Source organism: Tachypleus tridentatus, chromosome 9, assembly GCF_004210375.1.
Source record: "Tachypleus tridentatus isolate NWPU-2018 chromosome 9, ASM421037v1, whole genome shotgun sequence".
NCBI lineage: Eukaryota > Metazoa > Arthropoda > Merostomata > Xiphosura > Limulidae > Tachypleus > Tachypleus tridentatus.
Window position 1 is genome coordinate 141,562,605 of NC_134833.1, and position 27,754 is coordinate 141,590,358.

The following is a 27,754-nucleotide window of genomic DNA, read 5'->3' on the forward strand; positions in this document are numbered from 1 at the left end:
GGAATAATGGTCATTTTCTGTACTTTTACAACATAAGCAATTGAGAAGTAACACATACTATCCAGAAACAAAATTTGTGTTCTTTTTCCTGTTTATATGTGTTATTGCTTATATTAATTTATTTATTTGCTGTAAGCAGTAGACATTTTAACCCTACAATTTTTCTTCTCCAAATAAGAAAGAAATGTAAAGGTCAAATTAACCTACAGAGAATTACTTGTATAGCACATAATATCTGTATTAATATGTTGTCATTTTGAAAATAACTTTCAAAAACACTATATTGGATATTACTATACATCAAAACCATTTCACTTTGAGGCCCCTAAACAAAGTAACCTGTAATAGTTGGGAATTAGCATTGCATTTTTTTATTAAATAATTGTTTGTATTTGAATACAGTATAACAACTCAATAAAATGACCTAATTAGGCATATTTAGAAGGCTTGTACAAATTATATTTTAGCTGTAAAATGTTTAAGTTTGCACATTAAAAATATATATTAGATTTTGAGTATAAAAAATTATATTTTTACTCCTAGGTCAAACTAAGTTACTGGAGGGATTGCCAAAAATACCAACTGCTAAATCTCGAAACCGAGGATCTGTTCTCGATATTTCTCATCGCTTGGGGGCCCCCAATATTCCAATACCTGAGTGGCTGATAGCTTTGCCTAAAAATAAACTTCCTCAACCTGAACGTTTAGCATTCCCTCCACCTCCCCGTGGTAAAGGTACAGTTTCTTTGTTATTTAGATTAGGAAGAATGTTTTAATTTTATGTTCTCTGATTAACTGATGTAAATTTGTAAATTTTATTCTCATCTGTTATTAAATGTATTTAAAAACTAATACTAGACTTTCATTATTATGTACAACATAGAGGCTTATACAATGGCCTTGACTTTTTCAAGTACAGACTTTTAGTTCACAGAACCATCATTTCTCGACTGATTTGAGATCTAATTGCAGTTTTTGATTCAGGAAGTCAAACCTTTTTGAGTAATCTATTTGACCATGCTCAAGGTCTCATAGATTAATTTAATCTTCAGTAAAATAATTTCAATTTGAGGGTAGATTGATAGAGATCTTGATAAGTAATAAAATTAAATCAGGTATACACACACCTCACACTTGTTATTGCTGGTGCTCAAAAGTATTAAGCTAATAAAACGGGAGGGTGCTTCGGCTATTGGAAATTCATTTTTGTTTCAAGCAAACGTGTACAAGTTTTTACATTTATAGTTTAAATCAGAATGTTTAAAATAGTTATTAGTATTTTGTGTTTGTGGCATTAGTTTAGAAGTAGAGTACTTAATGTTACTATAATTATGTTTTTCAGATGGTCAGCTTTTAATACCTTGGCCTCATAAAGAAGAAAGCCGATCAGTGGGTATCAACAGTGTGTTACCTACAATTCTAAGAAAACGTGGATATGAACAACAGAATGGAGTAGATGGTAAAACAGAGTGCCATAGTTCTTCAGACATTTTATTTTATCATTATTTACTTTTTCTGTAATTGCTAGTGTTTATAAGTAATTTTAACATTTATCTCTCTCTCTCTCATAGTATTGAAATTAGCTGCCATTAAAATGTAGATTATTTTTGTCCAGAAACCATAGCATTATTGTGTGGACAACTTTAATTTACTTCAAGCTATCCCCCAGTGGGACAAAGATACAAGTCTTCAGATTTAGAATGCTTGCATTTGGGTTTCATTTCCCCTCTGTGGACACAGTAGATAGACCAGTGTGACTTTCCTGAAAGAAAGCATAAATGAACACATACTCTGAGCATTATATTCACAACCCTTACCACCATAATCCTATTGTATATGACTTCACCAACATGGGGTACACAGAGCTTCAAAAATCATTAAATTTTGTGGTTTTCTTTAAAAATTCTTAAGTATGAGAATTCCATAAAATGTTTATCATAACATGACATTTGGTTTCACATAATGAGCCATTCAGAAGTTTTATGTCAGTCATATGCCAAATAGTGTAATGTAGTTGTCACCATAGCCGGAGCAGCACCCCATTCCACTTCAGCATGGTTTTTGAGAAATATGATTTTACAGCACTAATGTGATACAGCAAGTTTAGTGTGTAAAGTCAAACACTGCAAGAAGGGAAAATGGTAGTAAATGTTGTTATACATGTATATTCATTGCTGAAACTATTTTGTTATTTTTATGAACTGAATGCTGCGTTATCTTGTAGTTTATCATGGGGAAGTACACTTTCAACTGAACTTGGTTAGACCAGGGTGAATTCAAAAATTGAGTAGGAGAACACAAAGGATATCACTGTGGTATGTTGTGCCATTTTTAGCAAAATAATAAAGTTGTGCAAGATGGATAAAAGTGTGCTAAAGTCACATGTGCAAAGTGAAAAGCACTGTGTAAATGTGAAGGCTTTCAGTAAAAACTGTACATTAAGTTTCTTTAGAAAAACCAGCTCAGTTGTTTCTTTGGATAACAGGACAAAATCAGGAAGTTGTCAAAAGTTTTGTAAATTTCTGTTATTGTGAGTCCTTAAAAAAACACAAAAACAGAAGCCTTGAAACGTCACTTAAGAGGCCTTTAATTTTATCATCATGGCTATGTGCAAATCCTGGCCAAAAAAAAAAGGACTAGTGTATAATATTTGTAGCATATGTGTTGAGCAAGAATATGGGTAAAGTTATTTGGTTTTTTTTCGTTGTCTTTAGGGCCTGCAGCCAAACATCGGGCAGTAGTTGGATCCCCACCAGACCTCTACAAAATGGCAGACTTGCCTCAAGGAACAATTATTACTCGATTAAATGGACGAGCAAAGATGACTACCATCAGGTTTGGGGGGCGGAAACAGACAATAAGCTTAGTTGATGCACCAGATGATGTGTACTTTATAGCCACACCTGCAACAAGGCAAGTTTAGCTATAGCTTTCTTTAACCATCTTACAGCCAGACAGCTTCTTTCACCCAAGGTTTGGCTAAACACACATGAATTTCTATGAAATGTTTATGTTATAACACAGCCCATGAATCTTTCCTGGTTATTGGAATACCCAGCTGTTCCATCCTGACTTTTTGTCATCACAACTTCTGATCAGTGCAAGTTATTTATATAGATTAGAAATGAAAATTAATCCAGTAATGAAATAAACTGTTTTTACTTTTACCGATTAGAATGCACTGTTTCATTAGTGGGATATTCTTGCTATTTAGGTACGGGCTAATGGAGTGTGTGACGAGAGGTGACTGTTAATTACTGTAAAATCCTAAAAATCGGTCTTTTAATGAAGATTATTATATGATAAATTTTTATCATTAAATGTAACAATTTTTAAAAATAAGTTGTTTTTTTATTTTTGTCATGGTTAGTAGTTTACATGATTATTTAAATCTAATTATTAACAGTTTATTTTTTGTTATATCTAGGTACAAATTACTGACTAAATAATATTGTGTATTTTGGTCATTAATATACTGCTGCCTTATGTTTCTTATAATTTATGAACATCTGATGTCTGACTAACTTCCATAAAACTTGTACTGGAGCATTTTAAAATGTTTACCACTTTTACCATCAATAAAAAAATATTGTATTATGTGAAACAATTCATAAATTGTGTTTGGTCACTAAAAAATCTGTTATATTACAGAAGCTTTGTACTGTGTGAATAGTTACCATTCTTTACTCTCTGTGAAAAATAGAAAACTTAGAAGACAGCTAGGGTTGAATGAAGTACGTCGTGCTGCTAGACGACCAAGTAGAAAATTGTATGTAAAAGTTCCACAGTATGGAATCCCATCCTATCGGCAGGTCATCGCACAGGAATAGCCCTGGTTACCTGACCTGCACTTACAAGCAGACAGATAAAACTGCAGTGAATAAGAAGGCAGGCAGGGTGAAGATTGTGTGTGTGCTGATCACGTTTGAAGTTTATATGATAAGGATTCTTTGGGAATAAAAGACATTCCGTGCAGATGAACAACGTTCTGTGTGTCTAAGTGCTTGTGGAGAAAAGGAATGAAAACATGAGATGGTGTGTTTGTGATCTGATCGGGAAATGGTGGACATTTTAACAGAAAATTGTAAACAAAAATTTTGTTCTTGCCCTCGCCTATAAATGATAGTGACCTTTACAACAAGTGAATAAAAACAGAGGTTGTATTTTAAAAACCAAAAGGGGTATCATTCAGAGTTAAATCCAGATAGATAACAACTGTATAAAAATGCAGACAAGTATCACATTGTAACATTGGTGATTGTGTTGTTTACTTTGTAACTTCTAACATTTTGTCTGTCATAGACAAATTCACAAAGTTTTCAGCATACAGAATTTAAAAGTCAAGATTTGTATGTCAGAAGAAATTATACTGTTTGTTAGAGATCCCCTCAAGGAGTTTTCAGACTTAAAATACCCATCCCCTGAATTATTAGTTCATCTACAATATAATGAAAGGATATACACTGTAGAATAAGGTGGGGACTTTTTTGTTTTTTATGCCAGTGCCAGGTGGGTCCAGTATTTATACAGATTACCATAATATGGGTAAGCCTGGTGGTTTGGAATATTTGTTCTTGTATTTGAATTAAATGAAGTTTCTCTTCTGTAATGTTTAAATGTCACCATATTGGTAGTGTTATTTTATACCTGAAAAATTCTTGAACAAAATTTTTATTATTATTTTTTAATGTGTATCCAACCTGTATGGTAGTTCCAGACATAACACTGTTTTTCAAGTTGTCCCCTATTAAGCACAATTTTCCAATTTAATTTGAGAAAATCAAACTTAAAATATTTAATGGATTTAAAATTTCTTAAAAATACAAATTTCATCATTTGTTACTGATAATTTTGAATTACATTTTTGATGTCCATGTATCATAAATAATACAATTAAATCTATTGGTTTATACAAAATATTTTTAAAGATTGTACTTTCAATTTTTCAACACCTTTACAAGTAAATATATCTGTCACAGGAATTTTAAAATGTTACCTCTACCTCACCTCTCTTTTAGATAGAAAACTTTCTTTGACCTGTTTGGAGCTATGTGTTGTACATAATATCTTTTCTGAATAATTTTGTCTTTTTTTGGTGTAGCTATAAAAATTGTATTACCTTACTTTCAAGTTTTCATAATTTGCCCATGAGAAGAAAAATCAATTCTTCAATCAGTAATTTATAACAAGTTTAAAAAAAAACCTTCACCAAAGATTAACCAAAGTCAGTATGCAAGTTTTGGTGGGACTGGGCAGGTTGTTTACACTTACAATTAGACAAACTTTAAACAAACCAGAACCTTGTTTGGAGTGTCATGGCTTCAGTTTAATATATGTCTTTTCAAAATAGTTAAATCACTGCATGATAACAGCTGAATGAAACTTGTTATTTTTTGTAAAAAAAACAAAGCAAAACTTGTCCATCATATGTATTTTAAGAAATGAACAAAAATTAATCAAAAGGCATGAAGCCAAACTTATGAAACAAACGTTTTGTTTTTGGGTGTTTTTTTTTTTACTAGTTAGTTTTTATTGCACTTGTAAATGAGTTTCACGTGGAGTATCATACAACAATTTGTTTTTGTTAGTTCAGGTGTAGTGTGTACTCAATTTCATGCCACCATCAGGGGGAGAAACTTGTTCCCTTTCTTTTCCCATTAGAGGTTGTTCAGATTCTATTGAAGGGATACTTAGTAGGAACTTGTCAAGTATTTATTTTGTCATTTTGTATAATGCTTTTGCAAAATGTCTCATAATAAAAAGTATTCAAAGAGATATAGAGTTTGAATTTCTTGATCAGAAAAATTTCATAAGGCTGTTTTATTTAATATGTTATTTATTCTCCCTTTCAAAAATACAGATGATGTTTCTTCATTATCTTTTTTCCTTTGGAATAATTACATGAATACCAGGACATAAGTAGAATTTAGGATGTTTGTAGTCCACAGTTTTTATATTTTGTGCTTGGATATTCTACTTTTCTCAGGCCTCTTTAGTACTGTTTATAAATAATAATGAACTAATTTTTGTGTGGTCTTTTTTGGCAAAAAATGAAACAGAAGATCCTTTCTTTAAAAACAATTTATCTATCAGTGGGCAACTTGAAGTTCTCAGAATCAACTTAATAATACTTGTTTATGTCAAGTCCTCAGATCATATTAGCAGTTTCTTTGAATTCTCTCAGTTTTATTTCAGTAAGTTTAAAAGTTTTTCACAACACTTTTTTTGGGCTAGTCCAAAAATCGTTTTTTAAAATTTGGATAAGGTGATAGTCCTGAAGTTTTTGTGCTTCATTGTTTGGTCTATTTATAGTAACGTATGTACAAAATTAAACTAAAAATAGGAAAGGTGAAACTTTAGGTTGTTTCATTATCAAATATTTAATGCACATGGACAGAGAATAATAACAAATAATCATGCTATAAGAGGTGTATTCCAGATCAGCTGTAATTAAATCATTTATAGTTCCACAATTAAAAAAACAGTAATTTACTTCCAGTTAAACCCTTTAATTTGCTCTCTTACACTCAGTACATCATTAAATGTACAAAATTAAAATATCATTCTAAACATATCTACTTTTCAGTCATCTCTACACTAGTTTTTTTTTTTGTTCTGTTTAGAATTGGCAGGAGTCTTTTGTTAGTTACAGGGAAAGTATCCATTTTGCTGATGAAACACTATCACCACATTTGATCTTCCAACAAATTGAGGTTAACATGTTGGCCTGGCTTCCATGCCATTTTGTAGAACACTGATTCCCAACTGACAAAACGACAAAATATTGTATTTTAATTCCTAGTGCCTAATCTTTTTGTTAAACTGCTATGTATTAAAAATATTATTCCAAATTCACTAATTTGTTTTGTACTTGATACAGTGACATATTTCCAAGTGTATTAAAATGTTTTTTTTAAATTAACCATGTACCTGAAATATAAAGAACTTTCAACATAAAGTACTATAATGTGATAACCTCACTAAGTGAAGAATAATGAAAATCTCTGCAATAGGTGTAAGTTTTATTGTAAAAAAATGTTCATCATTATAGTATTACAGTTGAACAATGTTAACATGATTCGTTTTACAACTAGTTCTCATAAGTAGCAATCACATTGATGTTTTAATTTTAACGCCTAAAAGAAGCCAAACATATATCTGAAAAAAAAAATGTTAGTTACACCTGGAGAAACAGAAATAACAATAGTGAAAAGTATTAAACTTCAATCAAAAACTAACCAGGAATCTTACTTTCAAAACAAAACAAAAATTACATGTGAAACTCAATATCTTGTATAAACCTTCGAAGCTTCCATGTCGTAGGCGAACGTATAATTTTGTCTAACAGACCACAAATTACATACCTTCGTAGAAACCCTGAAGATCGAGGCAGTAATTAGTATTAAAGTCACAAACGTGGATACGATTTTGGTCGTGGGAGGAGGCTTTTAGCTAGAGCCACCACCTTCAAGACTTTAGGCACCATGGCAATAGCTGTATAAACATCTGAAGTGCTATTCACAACACATACCTCAAGTTAGTCAACACTGACTAACTTTATCCATTAGGCCTTTAAAAAGTATTTAATATGATACGCCTAATTCGAACACTTGTTGAAACAGTATAACCATTTTATTAATAATACAACTGAAATAAGTTTACGACTTTAATCACTTGTTTAACATTAACAGTATATATCTGCTATCACTATCAAAAAGAATGAAAGCTTGTATTATCACCTGGTGGGTCAGCAATAACTTTACGGGCTTAAACTTAAAAGGTTCGATTCCCTGCGATGGATATAGTCAATTCTGTTAACTATACGCTGCATATAAAAAATATTTTACTGCTATTAAAGTGTAATATAACTTTAAAATTACGTTAATTTTCTTGCGTAGAATACGATATAATTAGGTGGTTATTAAACACAGAGGGCTTTCTGTGCTCTGCCTAGCATGGGTATCGAAACAAGGTTTCTAGCAATATAAGGCCGCTGTGCCATCAGGGAACAGGTGGTTATGAACATGTAAAGGTTTCTAATTGCAAGAACGTGAGAAGTGATGTTTTTCGGCAATTTATTTGTAAACTTTGTTGACTGTTTTTGTTTTCTATAAAGGTACGTTGATAACTGTAATATTAGCTGCAGGTTGAGAAAGCTAAGACAGATTTTTTTTCCAAAATAATTTAAATGTTCTGAATGATTGAACATGTGTCATATCTTTTTCAAATTGTAATGAAAATTAGGCATGAAATTAGAAACGTGATCTCGAGAAATGGAAATAGTATCTGAAAATGGGAAGTATAAATTAAGAAGCTTTCGATTAAGTGTCTCGTTGTGGTAAGCTAGGGTTAACAGAGTAGTGCAGTCTATAAATAAAAATGCTGAATGTTGTTAGGCGCAAAACTACACAATGGATTATTTGTGTTGTACCAACCACGGGTATCTAAACTGAATTTTTTGTATCATAAACCCGATTAAGTGTAAAAGTAATTATACTGTCATTTTCGAAAGACGTACTTCGAAAGGTTCTCTCACTGTACACGAAATCACTTCAGGCCGGATATGACTTTGTAACTATAACAATGTTTTTTTAAAATTCTAATTTGGGTATAAGTGTAATCAGGTTTAATTTGATAGATGAGTTCTCTTCCAACTGAGCTAATGAGGGTAACTCACTAACGCTTGCTATTATCTCGCTTTTCACAACTCAGACTTAATTTCAGGGTTGTGGGACGACCCCACAATGGGCCCAGTGTAACCTTTTTTGTTTCTTCTCGCAATGTCTTTCTTTTCAGTATTGCTACCTTTATTCATTTTCATTGCACTTCAAAGGTTTATTATGAAAAGAAAAAAAAATGCAAGCACAATTTTGTACCCTTTTTACAAATGAGTTTTTATTTCATCCGTCCACCAGAGAGTATTTCAGCTAGAACTCTATAAACGAAGTAAATTAAGATATACAACAGTAAAAAGTTTTTGTTATCAGACACTACTACAGAAAGTAACACTCGACAGAATTTAAAGTGTAGGTACTGTTCTAGTTTTGTCTTTTTCGTTGACGAGTTCTAAATTCTCTGGTGAAAATAATTCAATTTCTAGTCCATGAACAATGATATATTAATTTATTTATTTCTTAACACATATACAACTTGTAGGCCTAAGTTTACAATTGACTTTTAAACAGTACATTGCTAAAAAGTACTACGATAAGAGTAAAATAAATTTATTTGCACAATTTCACGACTAATCGAATCAGTGTAACCGAATATATGCGACAGCTAAATATGTTCCATATAATTAACTAAATAGTTTAGGGTTTGCTAAACAAAGCTACACAATGAATTACACTGGTCAACAAAATTTTTGTTGCATTTATATCAAACAATTGGTATTACATAATTTCTTGCCCTGATTTCAGATCTGACGTTAGTTTTTTCCTCAGTGCTCTACTTTTTTGCAATCAAGGTATTTGAAAATCTCAAAATTTCGTCATCATCACATTGACGTCGTAGTCTATCATGAAAAATATGTGATAAAATATGTTATAAAACTCTTTAATATAGCTGGGCAATAAAAAAGAAAATGCAAGATAGTATAAATGTATTCAAGTTATTTATATTAATTCAATTTATTTATATAAAACTGATTAGTAGATAAGACATTTGCTACTATGAGGAGGGAAAGCTCAATTGCAGTCTACTCAGGCATGAATTTCCGCTTGTAGCTCTTGCGTTTGTGGACTGTCTCAGGGCATTCTCGTTTAATGCTCCAGCAGTAATCTGCCATCATATGTTTGTCCCATCTCCCTTGGTAACGCTCTTCCATGGTCTTGAGGTCCTGATGGAACCGCTCGCCTTGCTCGTCACTTATAGCTCCTGGGTTCTCAGGGAATCTATCAAGATGACTGTACAGGTAATGGAGTTTGACACTCATGTTACATCCAAGGTCGCGAAAAGCTGACAACATATTCGTTACAAGGGTTTCATAGTTGTCAGCTTTTTTATTACCGAGAAAGTTTGCCATCACCGCCACAAATGAAAGCCATGCAGTCCTTTCCTTGTCGTTCATCTTTCTGGCAAATTCTTGATCACGCACAAGTGCACGAATCTGTGGTCCATCAAAACACCTGTCTTGATCTTCTCGAAGGACAAACCAGGGAGCACAGAAAATATGTGTTGGAAGCATTCACCGTCAGTATTCAACGCCTTCATAAACTTTATATGCAAAACGGCTCGTTTGGGTTGAGAAAATATTTTACACAAACTGTTTCATCAAGCCCAGCATGATATGGAGAGGAGGAAATATGATCTTTCCTCAAATGACAGACAATTGGATCGTTGACAATATTTGGCATACCTGCCTTCAGAGTCTCACGTATGGGCCACTCCTTCTGGTTCCAGTGCTTTTCTCGAGCTCGGCTGTCCCACATGCAAAGATAGCAGGGGTACTTTGTAAATCCTCTTTGTTGACCTAGGAGGAAAGTAACCATTTTGAGGTCCACACAAATTGTCCAGTTGTGCTCGTGGTATTTTAGTAGGTCAGTCACAGTCTTAATGACATTATATTCCTCTCGTAAATACACAGAGTGTCCAATTGGAACAGCTGCATAGACATTGTCATTATGAAGTAGAACGCACTTCAAACTTTGCTTAGAACAATCTAGAAATAATCGCCAGTCATTTGGATGGTATACTGGCATCCCTAATTCCTGGAGAAGACCTGAGATATTATGACAATAAACAAACATATTCTCCTCTGTAAAATATGGCACAAAAGCCTGCTCCCGATTTCGGAAGTATGACACTTTAGTTGTATGGCTCAGCTGATTCTTTTCTTGCATCCTGGAAGCTAACACTTCAGCTGCATTTTTGGAGAGACCCAAATCACGCACAAGGTCATTCAACTCTGGCTGGCTAAACTGTTGAGGAGTTAATGACTGTGGGGTCTCATAAGAAGGATCGCCAGATTCTGAAAGTATTTCTTGAGTTTCATCAGCAGTCTCTTGCTCTTGGTCACTACCCACATCTTCAGATGGAAGAAATCCTTTAAAACTGGGATTGGGAGCTCATCAGAGTGCAGAGTAGGTCGGATTGCTGAGGGGATACTAGGATATGAGATTTTGTGTCTGTTTTTCTTGCCAATGCCCTTTGTATTGACCAGACAAAAATAGCAGTCAGTTGTGTGGTCCATCGGTTCTCGCCAGGTCATGGAATTCCGAAAGGTAAACCCTTACGTTTCCCTTTTGTCCAGTCACGCAGCATTTCCTCGCAGTTATGACACACAATATGTGGGGCCCATTTCTTGTCTTGGTCACCAAGAGCAAGTCCAAAGTACGCTTTATAAGCACGCCTCAGAAATGATGTTATATTACGCCTTTGATGAATAAGCGTGAAGCATCCACAAATATAACAGAAAGCGTCCGGCTTGTTCTCACATTGACGTCTCCTTGTAGCCATGATCAGATCTGAAACAAAATCTAAACAATTTTAATATCTCTGTTGATAACATAAACATGTAAGTAATTAGCACGTTTCCTGCGATGGGACCCACCGGTGTCCCACTATTGTCTTACCTTTAACTAAGTTGCAGGCAAGAGACAAGTGTAACGACAACCTCACGTTATCATAGCTCATGCAGCACTGAAGCTGACAGATGTACAAGAGCATCGCAGCAGTTGCCGGTTTGCCAATATAGGCATCGCAGGAAACGTGTTAATTTGACCACAAACGGCTAGAATGAAAAACTTAAAATTGCATTAAAACTAGAGCATGTAGAGCTGAACCGTTTTCATATTTGAATTTAGCAGGTCACAAAGGGTAAGAATAAGTAAAAAAATCTTATGCAACTGAGATTTCGAAAAAATTTGTTGACCTGTGTTATCTGCGCTTTGCCCACCAGCGGTATCGAAACTCAGTTTCTATCGCCATGAGTCCGCAGACATGCCGCTGTGCAACAATACTTTATGGAATTAAACTGTCTACTCAATACTCATTGAATGTTATCTTAAAGCAAAGCAGAGGATATCATGATTATATTTTAGCTTCGTCTTTAGTCAGTCTTATTTTATTTTAAAGTTATGCGCCCTTTACCTAATATCAGACTTAAAATATTAAAAATAAAGCTTATAACAATAAGATATGCACACTACAGAAAACTGAGCAAATTTCTGCTGTAAGGCATCAAGAGTAAAGACATTCTAGCTATGCTCTATAGGATTTAAAGAAATATATATATTATTTTACAATCAAATTGGTCCGGCATGGCCAGGTGGGTTAAGGCCAGATGACTCGTAACCTGAGGGTCATGGGTTCGAATCCAGGTCGCAACAAACATGCTTGCCCTTTCAGTCGTGGGGGCATTATAAATGACGGTCAATCCCACTATTCGTTTGCAAAAGAGTAGCCCAAGAGTTGGCGGTGGGTGGTGATGACTAGCTGCCTTCCCTCCAGTCTTACATTTCTAAATTAGGGATGGCTAGCACAAATAGCCCTCGAGTGGCTTTGTGCGAAATTTAAAAAAATATATCAAATTTTTTATGCAAATAATTTAATAATTCACCACAGGTTGCTACAATCAGGACATTTCAAGTTTATCCCTTATTCATGTTTTGTCACCAACCAAATCACTGCTATTTCAAACTCAATAAAATATCCATTATAATACCACATTATTTAAATATGTAAATAAAACATTGCTGTAGTCTTGTTCGTCTATTCAAATACTGATACATTTCAGATGTAACTGTATTAATGCTCGGTGTCATTGTTTTTACTTTTTCAGCAATTTGGACGTTCGTTGGGTTGATCGTTACTGTATAAGCATCTATTATTGAATTACGTATTTAAAAAAACAATCCAAAAAGTTTCTTGTGAAAATGTCCGTAAAATAAAATTACAGTTAAGCGTGCATTGCACTATTTGCTATTTTTACGATCATTCGTATTTGAAAAAGCATGATGGAATTATAGATAACCTGTTTGTATATGCATAGGTTGTATAAATGTCCTTGAACTTTTAGAATCGTAGGTAGGCTTAGTTTGAGATTGTTGTGGTTACGTGGCTTAGTTTTTTGTATCAACGTCAAGTATTAGAATCACTGCTCAAAGTAATGAAATGAAAATACCTAAAGAAATATAAGAAAAAAGAAATAGGTAAGAAAATATATTCCTTCATTTAAGGCAGAATATTAACTTACTTTTACATCTTCAGTAAAACAGGAAAATTTATTGTACAGTTCTTCAGCTCAAGTGCAATATCACTCGCAACGCTCTCAGAGTACTACGGTTAATACTAATATTGATAATATTAATAATTCAATAAAACCGTCTAAAAGCGGGCTTTGTTAACTGTTACAGAAATAAGGTATTTTTGCTACTCAAAACTTTGTTAACAGCTGTTATCTAATATTAGTATAACTGTTAGTGCTAATGTTAGTTTACCATAGCTTAAAAAATGTGAAAAAGCTGCAGAATGAACAAACGTATTAAAGTTAGTAACAAATAGTATTAGTAATACCAGTACTTCAAGCAGTAAATTTTACAAGTTACATAAGAACTAGAAAGGAAGAAGAACTTCGAAGTGGCTGTGACGTCATAGTGATAGTTAGTATGTTTGTAAATTGTGAAGGACTTAGACTGCTTGGCTGGTCACAGTGTAAACTATATAGGCCATTGTTAACAAGTAACAGAAAACTAAGATTAGTTTGCTAAACAATGTAGCTGTTATTCAGACTAGATTACTGTATGAGTTGTGAATAAATATGACATTAAAAGAGTTACATTTAAGTTAAATAGAAAAAATATCAGTGTCTGTAGTACATAAATTTACACTTATGTTAATCTTGTGATAAAACAGTTTATAGACAGTGAAGGATCACTTGATCCTTTAAACCTGTCACTGCACATCAATCCTTAGGAAACTAAAAATTGAAAACTATAAATTACTTTCAGGAAGTCATAAATTTTGTCTTAAACTTCTGTCACGTACTAGCTTCTAGCACTGCTGATAACACACTTTGAGTCAGACACAATGTTAGAAAAATAAAATCATCTGAACTGGAGCCTAACCTGTTTTTTTTTCCAAATCTTAAATTTGTATTTTATCAACATTTTATATTCAGAACATAGCACAAATAAATCAGAAGTATTCCTTTGTTCAGGTAAATAATTTTCATGGAAAAGATAATAGGTGAGAAAGGCAAGATTTGTATTTGATGAATCTATGTTGATTTCCATCTATGTTATCACATTTCAGTAAATTGTATTGTAAAGTGTCTGTTAACAGACATCAACCAATGAGAAAAGTTAAAAATTTGAATACACATTTATCTTTCAGTAAATGATTTATCCTCCTTCCACCTCCACCTCACCCCTCTTAAACTTTTGGAAAGTGTTGGCCTTCATTTTTGCAATTGCAATTTGTTGATATGGGTTTGAAGTTTGTCACCAAACATGCTTGCCCTTCAGCCATCAGGGTGTTGTTATGTGATGGATAGTCTCACTTTGTTAGTAAATAATAGCCCAAGTATTGGCAGTAGGTGGTGTTAACAAGCTGCCTTCCTTCTAGTCTATCACTTCAAATTAGAGATGGTTAGTGGTGATATCTTTCAAGTTGGTTTTTGTGGAATTCAACAAAAACAAACAAAATAAATCATCTTGTTAGAAAAATAAAACATTTTTATGAAGCATGGCCTATTTCTTCCAAATATTAAACTGTATCCTTTAGTTCAGTTGTTATCAGATTACAGCACAGAGAAAATGCATCACCAAAATATAAATAAAAATATTGATGTAAACTTATGTCAGAGTTTTTCCTCTTAATGTGAAACTCAGAGGTTCTTGCTGTTTGAGGACAATTTGTATTACTGTGGGAGTTTGATGAAAAAAGTTAGCAACATATATCATTTTAAAGCTTAAGCCACAGAGAATTAAAAAAAAACACCATTTGTATTTTATCTAGAACATCAAGTCAAATTCTGTGAACTTTAAACAAATTTTATTCTTTCGTGAGAAGTGCAGCACTTAAATTTGTTTTAAGTGTCTGATACAGGGTTTTCTATTATTTACAATTGTTATAAGCATTTAACATCTTCACTGCATCACTGCCTTTCCAAATGTGTTTTGGTATTGGATGATATTATTTTTGGTGTGTGATTATTGAATTGGTAAAGCAAACAACATTTAACATTTGAGAATTTGTGTGTGATTGGACTGGTTGAATGGTGTGTACCTTTACATCGACAGTACTTTTGAATATTTTCATTCTAGAAACAGGGAAATTATTTTAAATCTGATGTTTACAATCTTTGTCCAACTTAAGTATGTTAATAGTAAGATGTTATGGTAATTGTTACTTCAACAATTTAAAAATGCTTCCAAAGCAAACTTAAGTATGTAATGCTTTAAGTACTTTAGGATGCATTATTTTGTGTGTCATCACAGATCTAAACAAATGTCAAATTACTGAAGTCAAATCTGATTTGTCAACATGAGGTGTTTCTGTCTATTTTCCAAAGTATTATTATATGCTTATTACTTGTATATGTATTGTTATATATATGTGAGTGTGTTTGTGTATGTGTTTTAGTAGACTGGTACAAAATGAAGCTTTGAAGTAAACAAGTTCAGTCACTTTGAAAACCTTGCTTTACGTGTCATATACTAGACAGAGACTGCAAAAGACGTAGGTTTCCCAAAGTCCGAAGATCATGTGCAAGAAAGTCACTTTGTTACCAAGAGAGAAGAGAGTATAGGAACAAGGAATATATGGCAATATTAAGTTTAATAAGAAATGATTTTGCAATATCCAAGTTGGAAGTACCAGAAAAACATGTTACAAACAAACATCATCTATAAGTGCTCACAAGAAGCTATTAACAAGAAATTGAGTCACATGTCTTCAGTGGAAAAATGTATGTCTTCAGAGGTGAAATTCTGCTAGTAGTCACTGGTACTGAGTAGCAGCACATATTGTTTTAAGATGGCACTAGTACTGGGACTTATTTGAGCTGCTTTACAATTTTTTTATGTTTACATATAGATTTTCTTTCTTGCTATTAAAAACAAGTCCACTTTACCCATCTGAGCACCTCTTATTTCATTTTTTGAGAATAACATCCTCAGATGTCTTGTTACTCCAAGATTTTCTGAATTTGAAAAATTATCAAACTAGAATTCAGCCATCATGTATCACATATGTTAGGATCCATTATCTTTTGTGTCATGACAATGACCTAAAACAGCCTTTATCCAAGGTAACAAATTTTAATGCAGGTGTATTATATTTGAATAAAGATGTAGAATAAAATGGATATCTAAAAGTAGACTGTGAGGGGGGGGATAGTTGACTTTTGATTCCCACATTACTGATATAAAATATGCTATTTTGTTGAATGAGATGTGACATGTCACAAGGAAGAAATAGTTATACCGATGATGAAGCCCCAAGTTAGAGTGCAGAAGAGCCAGTTGTATATTCATGACTCATTAGGTCTAATATGAAGATTTTTACAATGATTGAAACCCTAGTACTAAATCCAGAATCCACAGGTTATCAGAGAAGAGTAGATGTTATTGACAGAAGACAGTAGTTCAAGAATAAGGAAATATAAGAGATGTGAAACAGTATGAGTCTGTTCAAAACTTCTCACAAAGATGTAAAATTCGTGTTTAGAGATTCCTGAAACATACCTCAGTTTTGACCAATATGTGGAAAAATTTCCTAAGTGCAAGAAGAATTGAAGTTGAGAAAAGGCTGGTCTGATGGTACAACTTATGGAAGACCAGAAGAAAATAGACAATGTGTTGGCACAAAGATTCCTTTCACATGTCAAAACAACAGACATGCTGATAACATACATTAGATGAGAAGATACTAAATAATTATGTCGTGTGAAAAGATAGACATAGTTACTTCAAGGGAGGATGTAACATCAAACAACTTGAATATTCAAAATCCTTGTAACTCACAAAACAAAGCTGAGGGTTAGTTATTCCCACATACAGCCAGAATGAAAACAGGTTTTGAAAACCAGAATAAGCTTTGTTTGTAATGCCTACCAACATTACATATTTTAACAACTTAGAAAAACTCTAACAGTGTTTTGTTTTCATGTAATTTATTTTAATTGCCTATTTAATACTTTACTGTATTCTCAAGCTGTATGAGAAATATTTAAAACAAATTAGGTTAGTGAGTAAAACTGTAAGTACGTAAAGTGTATTAATGATGCATACTGCTAAATGAATTAAAATGTTAACATTTCATCATAATATACCATTAATATTATAAGGAAGTAAACAATTTATGAGATTAAAGAGTTATAACTATATTTGTATGGTGAAATGAATAAAACTTAGAGAGTTAATTATATATCTAGCATTAATTAAAAAGTATTAAAAATATGTATCAGCTTGCACTGAGTTTCTAGTTCAAGTTAGTGACTGTTGTAAACCTGTTTATGTACTTACAATTGATAATTTTACTTTGACAATCTTACATATAAGGATTGTGAATAATATTGCTGATAAGCAAGTAAATTTTAAAAAATGTCAAGAACTATTGGTATTGTTTTAAAAACAAGTCATCTAAGAGTAAGAAGGTATAAAAATGAAGAACACTGGAAAAGATTTTTGAGACATAAATTTTGAAATTTAAAAAGTAAACTTATGAATAGCACATAATAGGAAGAATAATGTATAGTGAAAACAATATAATTATTCCTATTTGTCCTGTGAATATATGTACATAAATATTAGTGTTGTGATAATGGTGGTGTAGTTACAACTAAGTCATAGGATTTTAAAGAAATTTGTTTGTTTTGAATTTTGTGCAAAGCTATGCAAGGGCTATTTGTGCTAGCTGTTTTTAATTTAGCAATGTAAGACTAGGGGGAAGGCAGCTAGCTAGTCATCACCACCCACTGCCAACTCTTGGGCTGCTCTTTTACCAACAAATAATGAGATTGACTGTAACAATATAATATCCCCACGGTTGAATGGGTGAGCATGTTTGGTGTGACGGGGATTCGAACCCATGACCCTCAGATTATGAGTTGAGTGCCTTAACGATGTGGCCATGCCAGGCCTTTTCAAGGAATAACAAAACTACAGTTAATGTACATGCACACGCAGATGTCAAGCATATCAGAAGAAAGCTGTCTCTTTCCCAGTAGAGCCCAGCATGGCCAGGTGGTTAAAGTGCTTGACTCATAATCATAATTTTCTCATATGTGGGGGCATTATAAAGTGATGGTCAATCCCACTCTTTGTTGGTAAAAGAGTAGCTCAAGATTTGGCAGTGGGTGGTGATGACTAGCTGCCTTCCCTCTAGTCTTACACTGCTAAATTAGGGACAGCTAGCACAAATAGCCCTTGTGTAGCTTTGCACAAAATTCAAAATAAACCAAACCACTTCCCAGTACTACAAAAAAAAAGAAAGAGAGAGAGAGAAAAGTAGAATTTGATAATATTTATGTTACTGATAGTATTTCTATATGACTATATTATGGTGTTCAAGGGAATTAAGTGCTACAGACTAACATGTTTGTGAAACAAGATCCTTTTCTAACTGTTGCTATCTCAGTATTGCAGTCCTTGTTTGTAAGTACATGGGTTTACTTCAGGGAACAGTTGGTGGATGATAAAGCAATGACTTGTATAGATAAAAGTGATTCAATAGAGGACTTAGAAATGTCTTCTTGATGTAATTTATTGTTTCATTAGAGGACTTAGAAATGTCTTCTTGATGTAATTTATTGTTTCATTAAAGGACTTAGAAATGTCTTCTTGATGTAATTTATTGTTTCATTAGAGGACTTAGAAATGTCTTCTTGATGTAATTTATTGTTTCATTAGAGGACTTAGAAATGTCTTCTTGATGTAATTTATTGTTTCATTAGAGGACTTAGAAATGTCTTCTTGATGTAATTTATTGTTTCATTAGAGGACTTAGAAATGTCTTCTTGATGTAATTTATTGTTTCATTAGAGGACTTAGAAATGTCTTCTTGATGTAATTTATTGTTTCATTAGAGGACTTAGAAATGTCTTCTTGATGTAATTTATTGTTTCATTAGAGGACTTAGAAATGTCTTCTTGATGTAATTTATTGTTTCATTAGAGGACTTAGAAATGTTTCCTTGATGTAATTTATTGTTTCATTAGAGGACTTAGAAATGTCTTCTTGATGTAATTTATTGTTTCATTAGAGGACTTAGAAATGTCTTCTTGATGTAATTTATTGTTTCATTAGAGGACTTAGAAATGTTTCCTTGATGTAATTTATTGTTTCATTAGAGGACTTAGAAATGTTTTGATGTAATTTATTGTTTCATTAGAGGACTTAGAAATGTCTTGATGTAATTTATTGTTTCATTAGAGGACTTAGAAATGTCTTGATGTAATTTATTGTTTCATTAGAGGACTTAGAAATGTCTTGATGTAATTTATTGTTTCATTAGAGGACTTAGAAATGTCTTGATGTAATTTATTGTTTCATTAGAGGACTTAGAAATGTCTTGATGTAATTTATTGTTTCATTAGAGGACTTAGAAATATAATTTATTGTTGTAGATAGGTGACCATTTGAGTAAGTGTGTTTTCAGACTTGTTTAAAATAATATAATTATCCAAACTGTTATTCTATACATAAGAATAAAACTGGTTTAACCAAAGAATTACTGCAATCAAATAACAAAAATAGCATTATAGGTGTTTATATAAATTACTATTCAATGGTCGTGTGACTTAAGAATTTGAAACTTTTTGTAATTGGTATTTATAGAAATGTGGTTATTTCAGTTTAAGAAGACACTGGCATGTAGTCCGAGTGTGGAATTCGAAACTTGGGATTTAATATATATATTTAGTTATTCAAAACACTTAGAAAATAAAAGTGCCTTATTATACATTATAATTCTGTACACTAGATGACAGTAGTTTAGCTTATTAGCACTTTGTTCTTCTAACTATAACAGGACATGTTTCTGTATCTCTGAACGGCTGGTATAGGTACCGTGTTTCTCCGATAATAAGACCTACCCATAAAATAAGACCTAGTGTGATTTTTGGGGATAGTTTTAATATAAGCCCTACCCTTAAAATAAGCCCTAGTTAAGAGTGGCAGGAAGAGGAAATAAAAAAAAAAAATTAATTTATTAATCAGTTTAATAGTTAGTTAATTAGTTTGTTTAAGTATTAATCAGTTAGTTTAATAGTTTAATAATAGTTTATTTTAAATGGTTAGTTTAATAGTTTTACTTTGTAATTTCATTTTTTTAATATATCAAAATAAGACATCCCCCGAAAATAAGCCCTAGTGTCATATTTTGGAGTGAAAATTAATATAAGCCCTGTCTTATTTTCGGAGAAACACGGTATTAACACTTTTATTAATAAGGAGAGAACAACATTAGATTAAAATGACCTTGGAAGGTCGAGACGTTGTTCTCTCCTTATCAGTAAAAGTGTTAATACCCATACCAGCCGTTCAGATATACATTTTTATTTCAAGTGGGTTTCTCGTCATCAAGAAGGACATGTTGAAGTCAAGGTAACTTCTGAAACGTAACTGAAGTCAGACAATTAATTAATTTTGTTTTAATCGTGTCTGACCAAATAAACATACACGCGCGTACATACGTATATTTAAACAATTTTTTGACAAAATTGTGGGTGTGTGCGTTTATAACTTTTGAACCGCTTAACCGATTGTCAACAAGTATGATTTGTAGATATAGACTCTACCCCACCCTCCACAGAAGTGACGTAAGGGTCGGCGTCTGTGCCACCCTCCCCGGAGGCTTCTTTGTCTTTTTTTTTTTTTTGCGTAAAACAAGTATGTCATACAGAAAGAGGGATTCAAATCAACTTATTTATTCTGTTTTGTTAATTACAAGGAAATGCTGTCGTAGCGTGATAGCCATTCCTCAGACTTTCCACAAATTGTGTGGACAACTATCGAGGTCAAAGCTTGGCTACCCGTATTGTGGTCGAACTTAAATCAACACAATTAATTCTTCGTCAAGCAAGCATAACTCGTGTTTTGCAGCTAGTATTATACAAACACATTTGTATAGCCCCCCCCCGCCCAGTGGCTCAGCGGTATGTCTGCGGACTTACAACCCTAAAAACCGGGTTTTGATACCCGTGGAGGACAGAGCACACAGATAGCCCATTGAGTGGCTTTGTGCTTAATTCAAAACAACAACACATTTGTATATCACCGCCGTACACCTAAACTCTAGAATAACATACACTGGCATTTCAACGCCAATTTACGACGAATTTGATTTCACCGTTGGAATGTGTCCTAGTTGCTAATTTTTATTTTTACCTATTAAAAATAATAATAATTATTATAGCTTTGCTGAGGAAGGTCCTAAGTACATACGGTAAAAAACTATTATTAGTGTTATATGCCATGAGTTACAAAATGTTGTACAATTACAGTATTATGTTTTGGTAACATGCTTACCTGCTACTTAGCGTTATTACAAAAGTGTATTAAGAGACTGCATAAGAAACACCCACTCCCCCTTCATTTCAGTTTATTACTTTACAAGTGAAAAAAATAAAAGATTGTAAGAAAAAAGTTTTAAATAATAAACTGATATATAAATAATCAAATAACTGTAGAACCGCTGGACCGTTGTCTGGCATATATACACAGCTACACCCTCAGAGTAACGTATGGGTCAGAGTCTGCTGTGTCACCCCGGGAAGGGGGCTTCTTTTTGCCTACAGTGACGACATATCTTGAGGTCAAAGTTTGGTTACTCAAAACGTTAGAATAGTTGTCATTAACCGACAGGATTTACAACGGTAAAATTAGGGATTCGATTCCCCTCGTTGGACACAGCAGATAGTCCAATGTGGCTTTGCTATAACAAACACACACACACTTGAAAAACAGAGCGTTTGCTCGAATCGACTCGCCAGAGAAATGAAATACGACCACAGTTGTTCTTAAGGTGATTTATCTCGAAAAGTCTTAATTATCACTTTCACATCTTTCTACATATTTATTCGATAACTGTTATGAAACTAGTTTATTTTAATGGAATTTGAACTTGAATATTATGTAAATATGTTGACTTTGAATAATCTTAGTTAAAAACGATATAGAGCTGGTGATATTGAACCGCTAGATATACTTTGGAATATAACAAATCAACATTGGTTAGAACACTTGAGATGGCCCCTGTACTATTAAACAGACATCTAAGCCCACTGAACGATACATTACATTTATTGGTTTCGATTAGAAAAGTCTTTTGTTTTCGTCCGTTCTGTTTCCGTGACTTCCTCTGAAGGACTTCCTAGGAGCTGATTTTTCTTGCATGTTCTCGACAGATTATTCAAACTAGTAACTGCGAAGTATACACGGTGTATGAGGGATTTACATGTATAGACACATAACGAGAGAAAATTAACGAACGTGCACGTGTGGTATTCTCAGGTGCTCCGATTATCTCGCAGGTTAGAACGGTACCGTAATAACGGGAGACACGACAGGAAATGTACAGGTTTAACCCACTGACTGCTGATTCGCTATATAGGGTATGGTCCACCTCCGGTAGTTGAGTTAAAGCGTTTTACAACTGAATTTTGGACTTTGCTGAGTTGAAGAAAAGAAACAAAACGCAGTGTAAATGTAAATTTTACGTACAACAATAAATATTAATGCATGAAGATGACGGCAGAGCTTCTAAATACCTGTTGTGAGATTTCATCAGGAGTTCTGGATCAAGATTGAGAGAGGAGAGCGTTATTATTCTGAAATTGCAAAAATTCAAATCACAGTCTGTTTATCCCATGGGTGAAAGTAGGGATAGTTTGATCAATAAGCATTTAAAAACATAATCACGGTGAAGTTACGAGAGAAAGTAGATAGAGGACCCAAATTTCAACTGCCCATAAGAAACGTCTAAAAATATCTAAGTTGAACACACAACTTGATCACGTGTAACCAGCACACGAAATGATATCAGTATTACATAAGACGGGTTTCGTATATCTGAAAGTATGTAAGTGCTCTGAATGTTCATACCGTGAGTATATTTCGCTAATTTAACTAGTCTTTTGAGCTAAGATAAAAAAGTATTGTATTTTCGTAAGTACCACATTATACAGTTTTTGAATAACGTGAACTACGTGTCTCACAGTTTGTATTTGGTATTAAAATGTGTATATTTATCAAGCATTAAGTGGTGTTGTGACGTGGACGAAGGTATGTTATAAAATGGTATCAGTAATAACATTAAATTGGAAACATTTTTTTTACGTAAAAAAAGACAAAAATACAATTTCGCAGTAAGTTTGTGTTTTTATTTCGATTACAAAACTGTTATATTTAGTGCACCGTTTTTCCAAATCTTTGTTATTAGTGGTATCATTTTTTGTCCAGGGATTCGTGAACACATACATACAAACCTTTTTTTGTTTTTTCTGCACCAATGAGAAGGCAGGTTACTTAGCCATTATAGTGTATTTGTAATACCGAACATAAAAATCAAACAAACAACACGGGACTTCCAGCTGTGAAGGACAAACTTGAAGTGTATGGATGGAATGTGCCAGCACCAGTCTGTGTGTTTAACATATGAATAAAGTTAGCCTTTATTAAACTGTTCTTAAGATAATGTTTCTATTCCTGATCACATTTGTATCTGGTTGATGAACATTGTTTTGAAATTTAAACAAACGTGTTTTCAATGTTACAAATCACATTTCCAAGTTATTTTCAACTATTATTTAGATATTAAGTGTCTTGTGTTTAAACAAGTACTTTGTGACCAGGAGAGGGAAATGTAAATTAGACAAACATGTTTCTTATGCTTAAGTCTAGTGGTGAGCTTGCTGGACTTCCGGTTTCGAGAGGTAATGCCGCTACATACACACATCGGACTTTCAGCTGTGACGCAGTATAAAACTAACAGCCAATCCCGTTAATCAGTTTAAACAACCGGATGAAATCTTTATGGCTGTGCGTGATGTTGTTTTGCTACTTGCGTTTTCTCTGACCATTGATTCAAAGCAGGGATAAATATACCTGAATGAACCCCAGTGATATAAGTGAATCCCGGTCGCACCAAACATGCTTGCCCTTTCAGCCGTGGGGGCGTTATAATGTTTCGGTCAATCCCACTATTCGTTGGTAAAAGAGTAGCCCAAGAGTTGGTGGTGGATGGTGATGACTAGATGCCTTCCCTCTAGTCTTACACTGCTAAATTAGGGACGGCTAGTGCAGATAGCCCTAATGTAGCTTTGCGTGAAATTCAAACAACAGCAAAAAAAAAAAACAGTGGTATAGGTGAAAAGGTTTTACAGTTCAAAACAGATGTATCGTAGAAGCGACAGGCAATGTACATGCTGTTTCAGTTTTCACATACAGTATCGTATATTTTAATTATCGCTGGTAAAAAGATAAACATGTATTTTTATCTTTATACACTAGTTAAGATATTACTAGTCCTTTTTTTCAACTTTCAAAATCTGCAACACTTTTTGTCAAAACCCCTTATATATCCCTCAAAAATGGTATTTAAAATCATAATTCTGAACTCAAAATTAAAATCTTCCCATAGCAACCTCCCCAGCATGGTCGCCCGGGGAAGAAAGGGCCAGCCATCCCAGAAAATAACAAAGAAACATAATTCATTCAATATATATAAATAGATTTTTATTCTATTCACAATTTCAAACTACTCTCCTCCTCAAACTCAGTGGTGTATTTAGGTGGGGGCTTGAGGGGGCTCAGCCCCAGGGCCTATGATATTAATGGGGGCTTATTGATAATTCTATTCTATGTAAAATTACATGGTATGTGGGGCCAATAAAAATTATTAGCTCCTGGGCCCACACAACTTTAAATCCGCTACTGCCTAAACTGGAAAACTTTGCCTCTCCCTTGAAAAATTTCCGCGGACACCCATGCGCCCTAGCAACAGAATTCATGTCAATTCGCAACCTCTTTGGTAGAACTTTTCTCAATTGTTTCGACACAAACTCCTTGTTTAATGAAGTGTAATATACTGCAGGGAATAAACCAAAACATGGGTTGTAAAAAGTTACACCCTAACTAAGAGAAGCAGAGAACTAGAGGGTTTGATACGGAGTGTTTAAAATAAATAAATGAATGTCACGTGTTAGATCCGTGCTTTTCATGTTTTCTTAAGCCTTAAATTGATGTGTAATTTAGTTGAGTAGTGTTATTAGTTTTTACGTTATTTTGTTTTTAAGTAATCTGAATCCGAGCTCATTAAGATGTGTATGCTAATTAAATAATTTGCATAATTAACTGGAAGTGAATTCTTTAGTCTTACTTTCAAGTTCGTCAAAGTTTGATGTCTTTACATTGTCCTAAAGTTCACAACTAGTAATGCATACATCAAGGGGCTATAACCGCGTTAAAAATTAAAATTGTTTGATTAAGTTGTGCACTTCTTAAAAGTTAAAGAGTGTATTGGTCGAAAATATTAAAATTGTTGATAACTTTGTTGAATGGTGTGAATGAGGTGTACTTGGAGAAACCATTATTATTCTTTGTATTGACTGAAGGTAATAAGTGACAGTGGTCAGAGTAATCAGCACAGTACACCGTCTAAATATTTGTATATAAGTAATTATGTATAAACTGTTAGTTTCTCAGCTTTGAGCCTGGAATTACCAAGTGGTTAAGGTGCTCGACTCGTAATCTGAGGGTTGCAGGTTCGAATCCCTGTCACAACAAACATGCTCGTGGGAGCGTTATAAAGTTACGGTCAGTCCCAATATCCATTGGTAAAAGAGCATCCCAAGAGTTGGCGGTGGATGGTGATGACTAGCTGCCTTCCCTCTAGTCTTATACTGCTAAATTAGAGATGACTAGCGCAGATAGCCCTCGGGTAGCTTTGCGCGTAAATTCACAACAATCAAACAATCCTCAGTTTTGACGTCACTACTTGCTTTTATGTATATACGTGCAAAAAGCAGTGATTGTTTACTAACCTGTTCAAATATGCGCATTTTTCAAGGAAATCTCTGGTAATGCGTTATATTAAAAATTATCATGGTATACGCAAATATATAAACAAACACGCACTGAAAACTTAGGTCGTGATAGTAATAAAACAGCAGCAGTTATCCCAAAATACAGCCAAGAAATTACTCGCTTTCATTGCCAATATTTTGACACCTACTTGTAGGATAAGAGTTTAGGTTGGAGTCATTGGCAAACTCGGGGGCTTATAACGCTTAAGTTCGGACTTCGATACCCTGGTGGTTATAGCACAACTAGTTACGTATTTTTCGCTCACACCAAACAGACCAAAGTAATTTGTTTGGGTCAAAATAAACTGGAGTCTACGTTACTTAACGGCTTTGGTAACTTTACTGTATTCTGTTGTGATGACGTTTAAAACAGTCTCTCTAGAGGTTCAGTATTTATCTTTTATTGTGTTTGGTTTTATAAGAACGGTATATGTACTAACGTGTTGCTTGTGACGTATCCACTTTATATCTTATTAAGGTACTTTTCTTCTTTTTTTTTTTCCTTTGAAGTAACAAGCTAATAACTCGGTATTCATTGTCAGGGTTGGATTGTTTTCTTGAACGGAACTGGTTTATATATGTATAAGTTTTATTACATATTCTTGAACAAAGATCTTGGAATAGAGAGAAGTGTATTTGACTGTCATTATAGGTCTAATAAATGATAAATGTACGATAGATATGCGTGAGTGTAAGTAGAAAATATAACGGAACATTACCACACTTCCGGAAAATCGCGTAGACTAACCGCCTAATATTGTCATGCTCGCAGGAGAGAACACGATATGTGTGAATATAGAGATTTTGACGTAAAATGTTTCTTCATTAGAACTGTTAAAAGAGCTTTCTGTTTGTTTAGTTTGTGCATAGAGGTGGATTAAAGCTCATTTCTTTAGCGTTGTTGGAGTGTGTTTTATTGAGGGTGATTAATTTAATGACGTAGTCCAAATAATGTTTACAAAGTAATCGTGAAAGTATGTTTGAAGTACTGTGATAGCAGACGAACGTGCCAAGTTGAACGTTTCGTTACAAAGCGATACCCGTATTATAACACACGATTAGAGACGTTTGGCGTGTCAAATCTATATGGAAGTGCTGATTTGGTAATATTACGCTTCTTTAATATATCTCCATATGAAATACATTTGAACCATTACAGTTTAATATATTTGGGTGTTTGCCAATAACGTGTGAATAAATAACTCAGGTTTATCAAATCTTTATAAAGCCACAGTTAGAATAATAGCAAGTACATAATTATGTTAATGTCCCTAAGACGGGGCCGGAGAGCTGTCTGGAGGTTTCTTGTGTTTTAACCTTTCGCAGCGTTATACAGTAGTGTCTTGTTTGTCAATCACATAAGGGGCGTTTAACGTTGCAGTTTGTATTGTGATGTAAGAAAACGTGCACTTGCCTTGAATCACGAGAAGAATTATACACTCTGTAGGCTACAATACAGCGTGACACATAAACGTCAAAAGCAAGAAATAAAAATATTTGTCGTTCTCAATTTTGGTTTTTATTTATTCTTAAAACAGAAAACTTTTAAGGACCCTACGGAAGTATATCTGGTTATAGAATATTAAATATATAATGTTATTAATCCATACTCTAAAATTATGATTATAAAATGACTTAAATAAGCATGTTAGTAATAATAATAACAGTTAACGTACTTAATCTGGTTTACGCCATAGTAACCGTTGTTCGTGAGTGATGACATAT

General features: G+C 33.5%; 2 protein-coding genes across 10 annotated transcripts in view; both read left to right on the forward strand.

Moving 5' to 3' along the window:
• The window catches only part of LOC143226538 (metastasis-associated protein MTA3-like), a 50,978-nt gene extending 45,203 nt beyond the window's left edge, over positions 1-5,775 (forward strand). For 3 of the 5 annotated variants that reach the window (XM_076457624.1, XM_076457627.1, XM_076457626.1), the window contains 4 exons: positions 544-735; positions 1,343-1,459; positions 2,715-2,913; positions 3,704-5,775. In XM_076457624.1, the coding sequence (XP_076313739.1) occupies positions 544-735; positions 1,343-1,459; positions 2,715-2,913; positions 3,704-3,830 (635 nt within the window). In that variant the 3' untranslated portion in view covers positions 3,831-5,775. Of the gene's footprint in view, positions 1-543; positions 736-1,342; positions 1,460-2,714; positions 2,914-3,651 lie in introns of all 5 variants that reach the window. The other 2 variants (XM_076457625.1, XM_076457628.1) reach the window with 2 other exon arrangements.
• Positions 5,776-12,784: 7,009 nt separating this feature from the next.
• The window catches only part of LOC143226537 (serine/threonine-protein kinase D3-like), a 76,890-nt gene continuing 61,920 nt past the window's right edge, over positions 12,785-27,754 (forward strand). For 3 of the 5 annotated variants that reach the window (XM_076457619.1, XM_076457620.1, XM_076457618.1), the window contains exon 1: positions 12,786-13,151. The gene's annotated coding sequence lies outside the window, so the exon portion shown is untranslated. Of the gene's footprint in view, positions 13,152-27,754 lie in introns of all 5 variants that reach the window. The other 2 variants (XM_076457615.1, XM_076457616.1) reach the window with 1 other exon arrangement.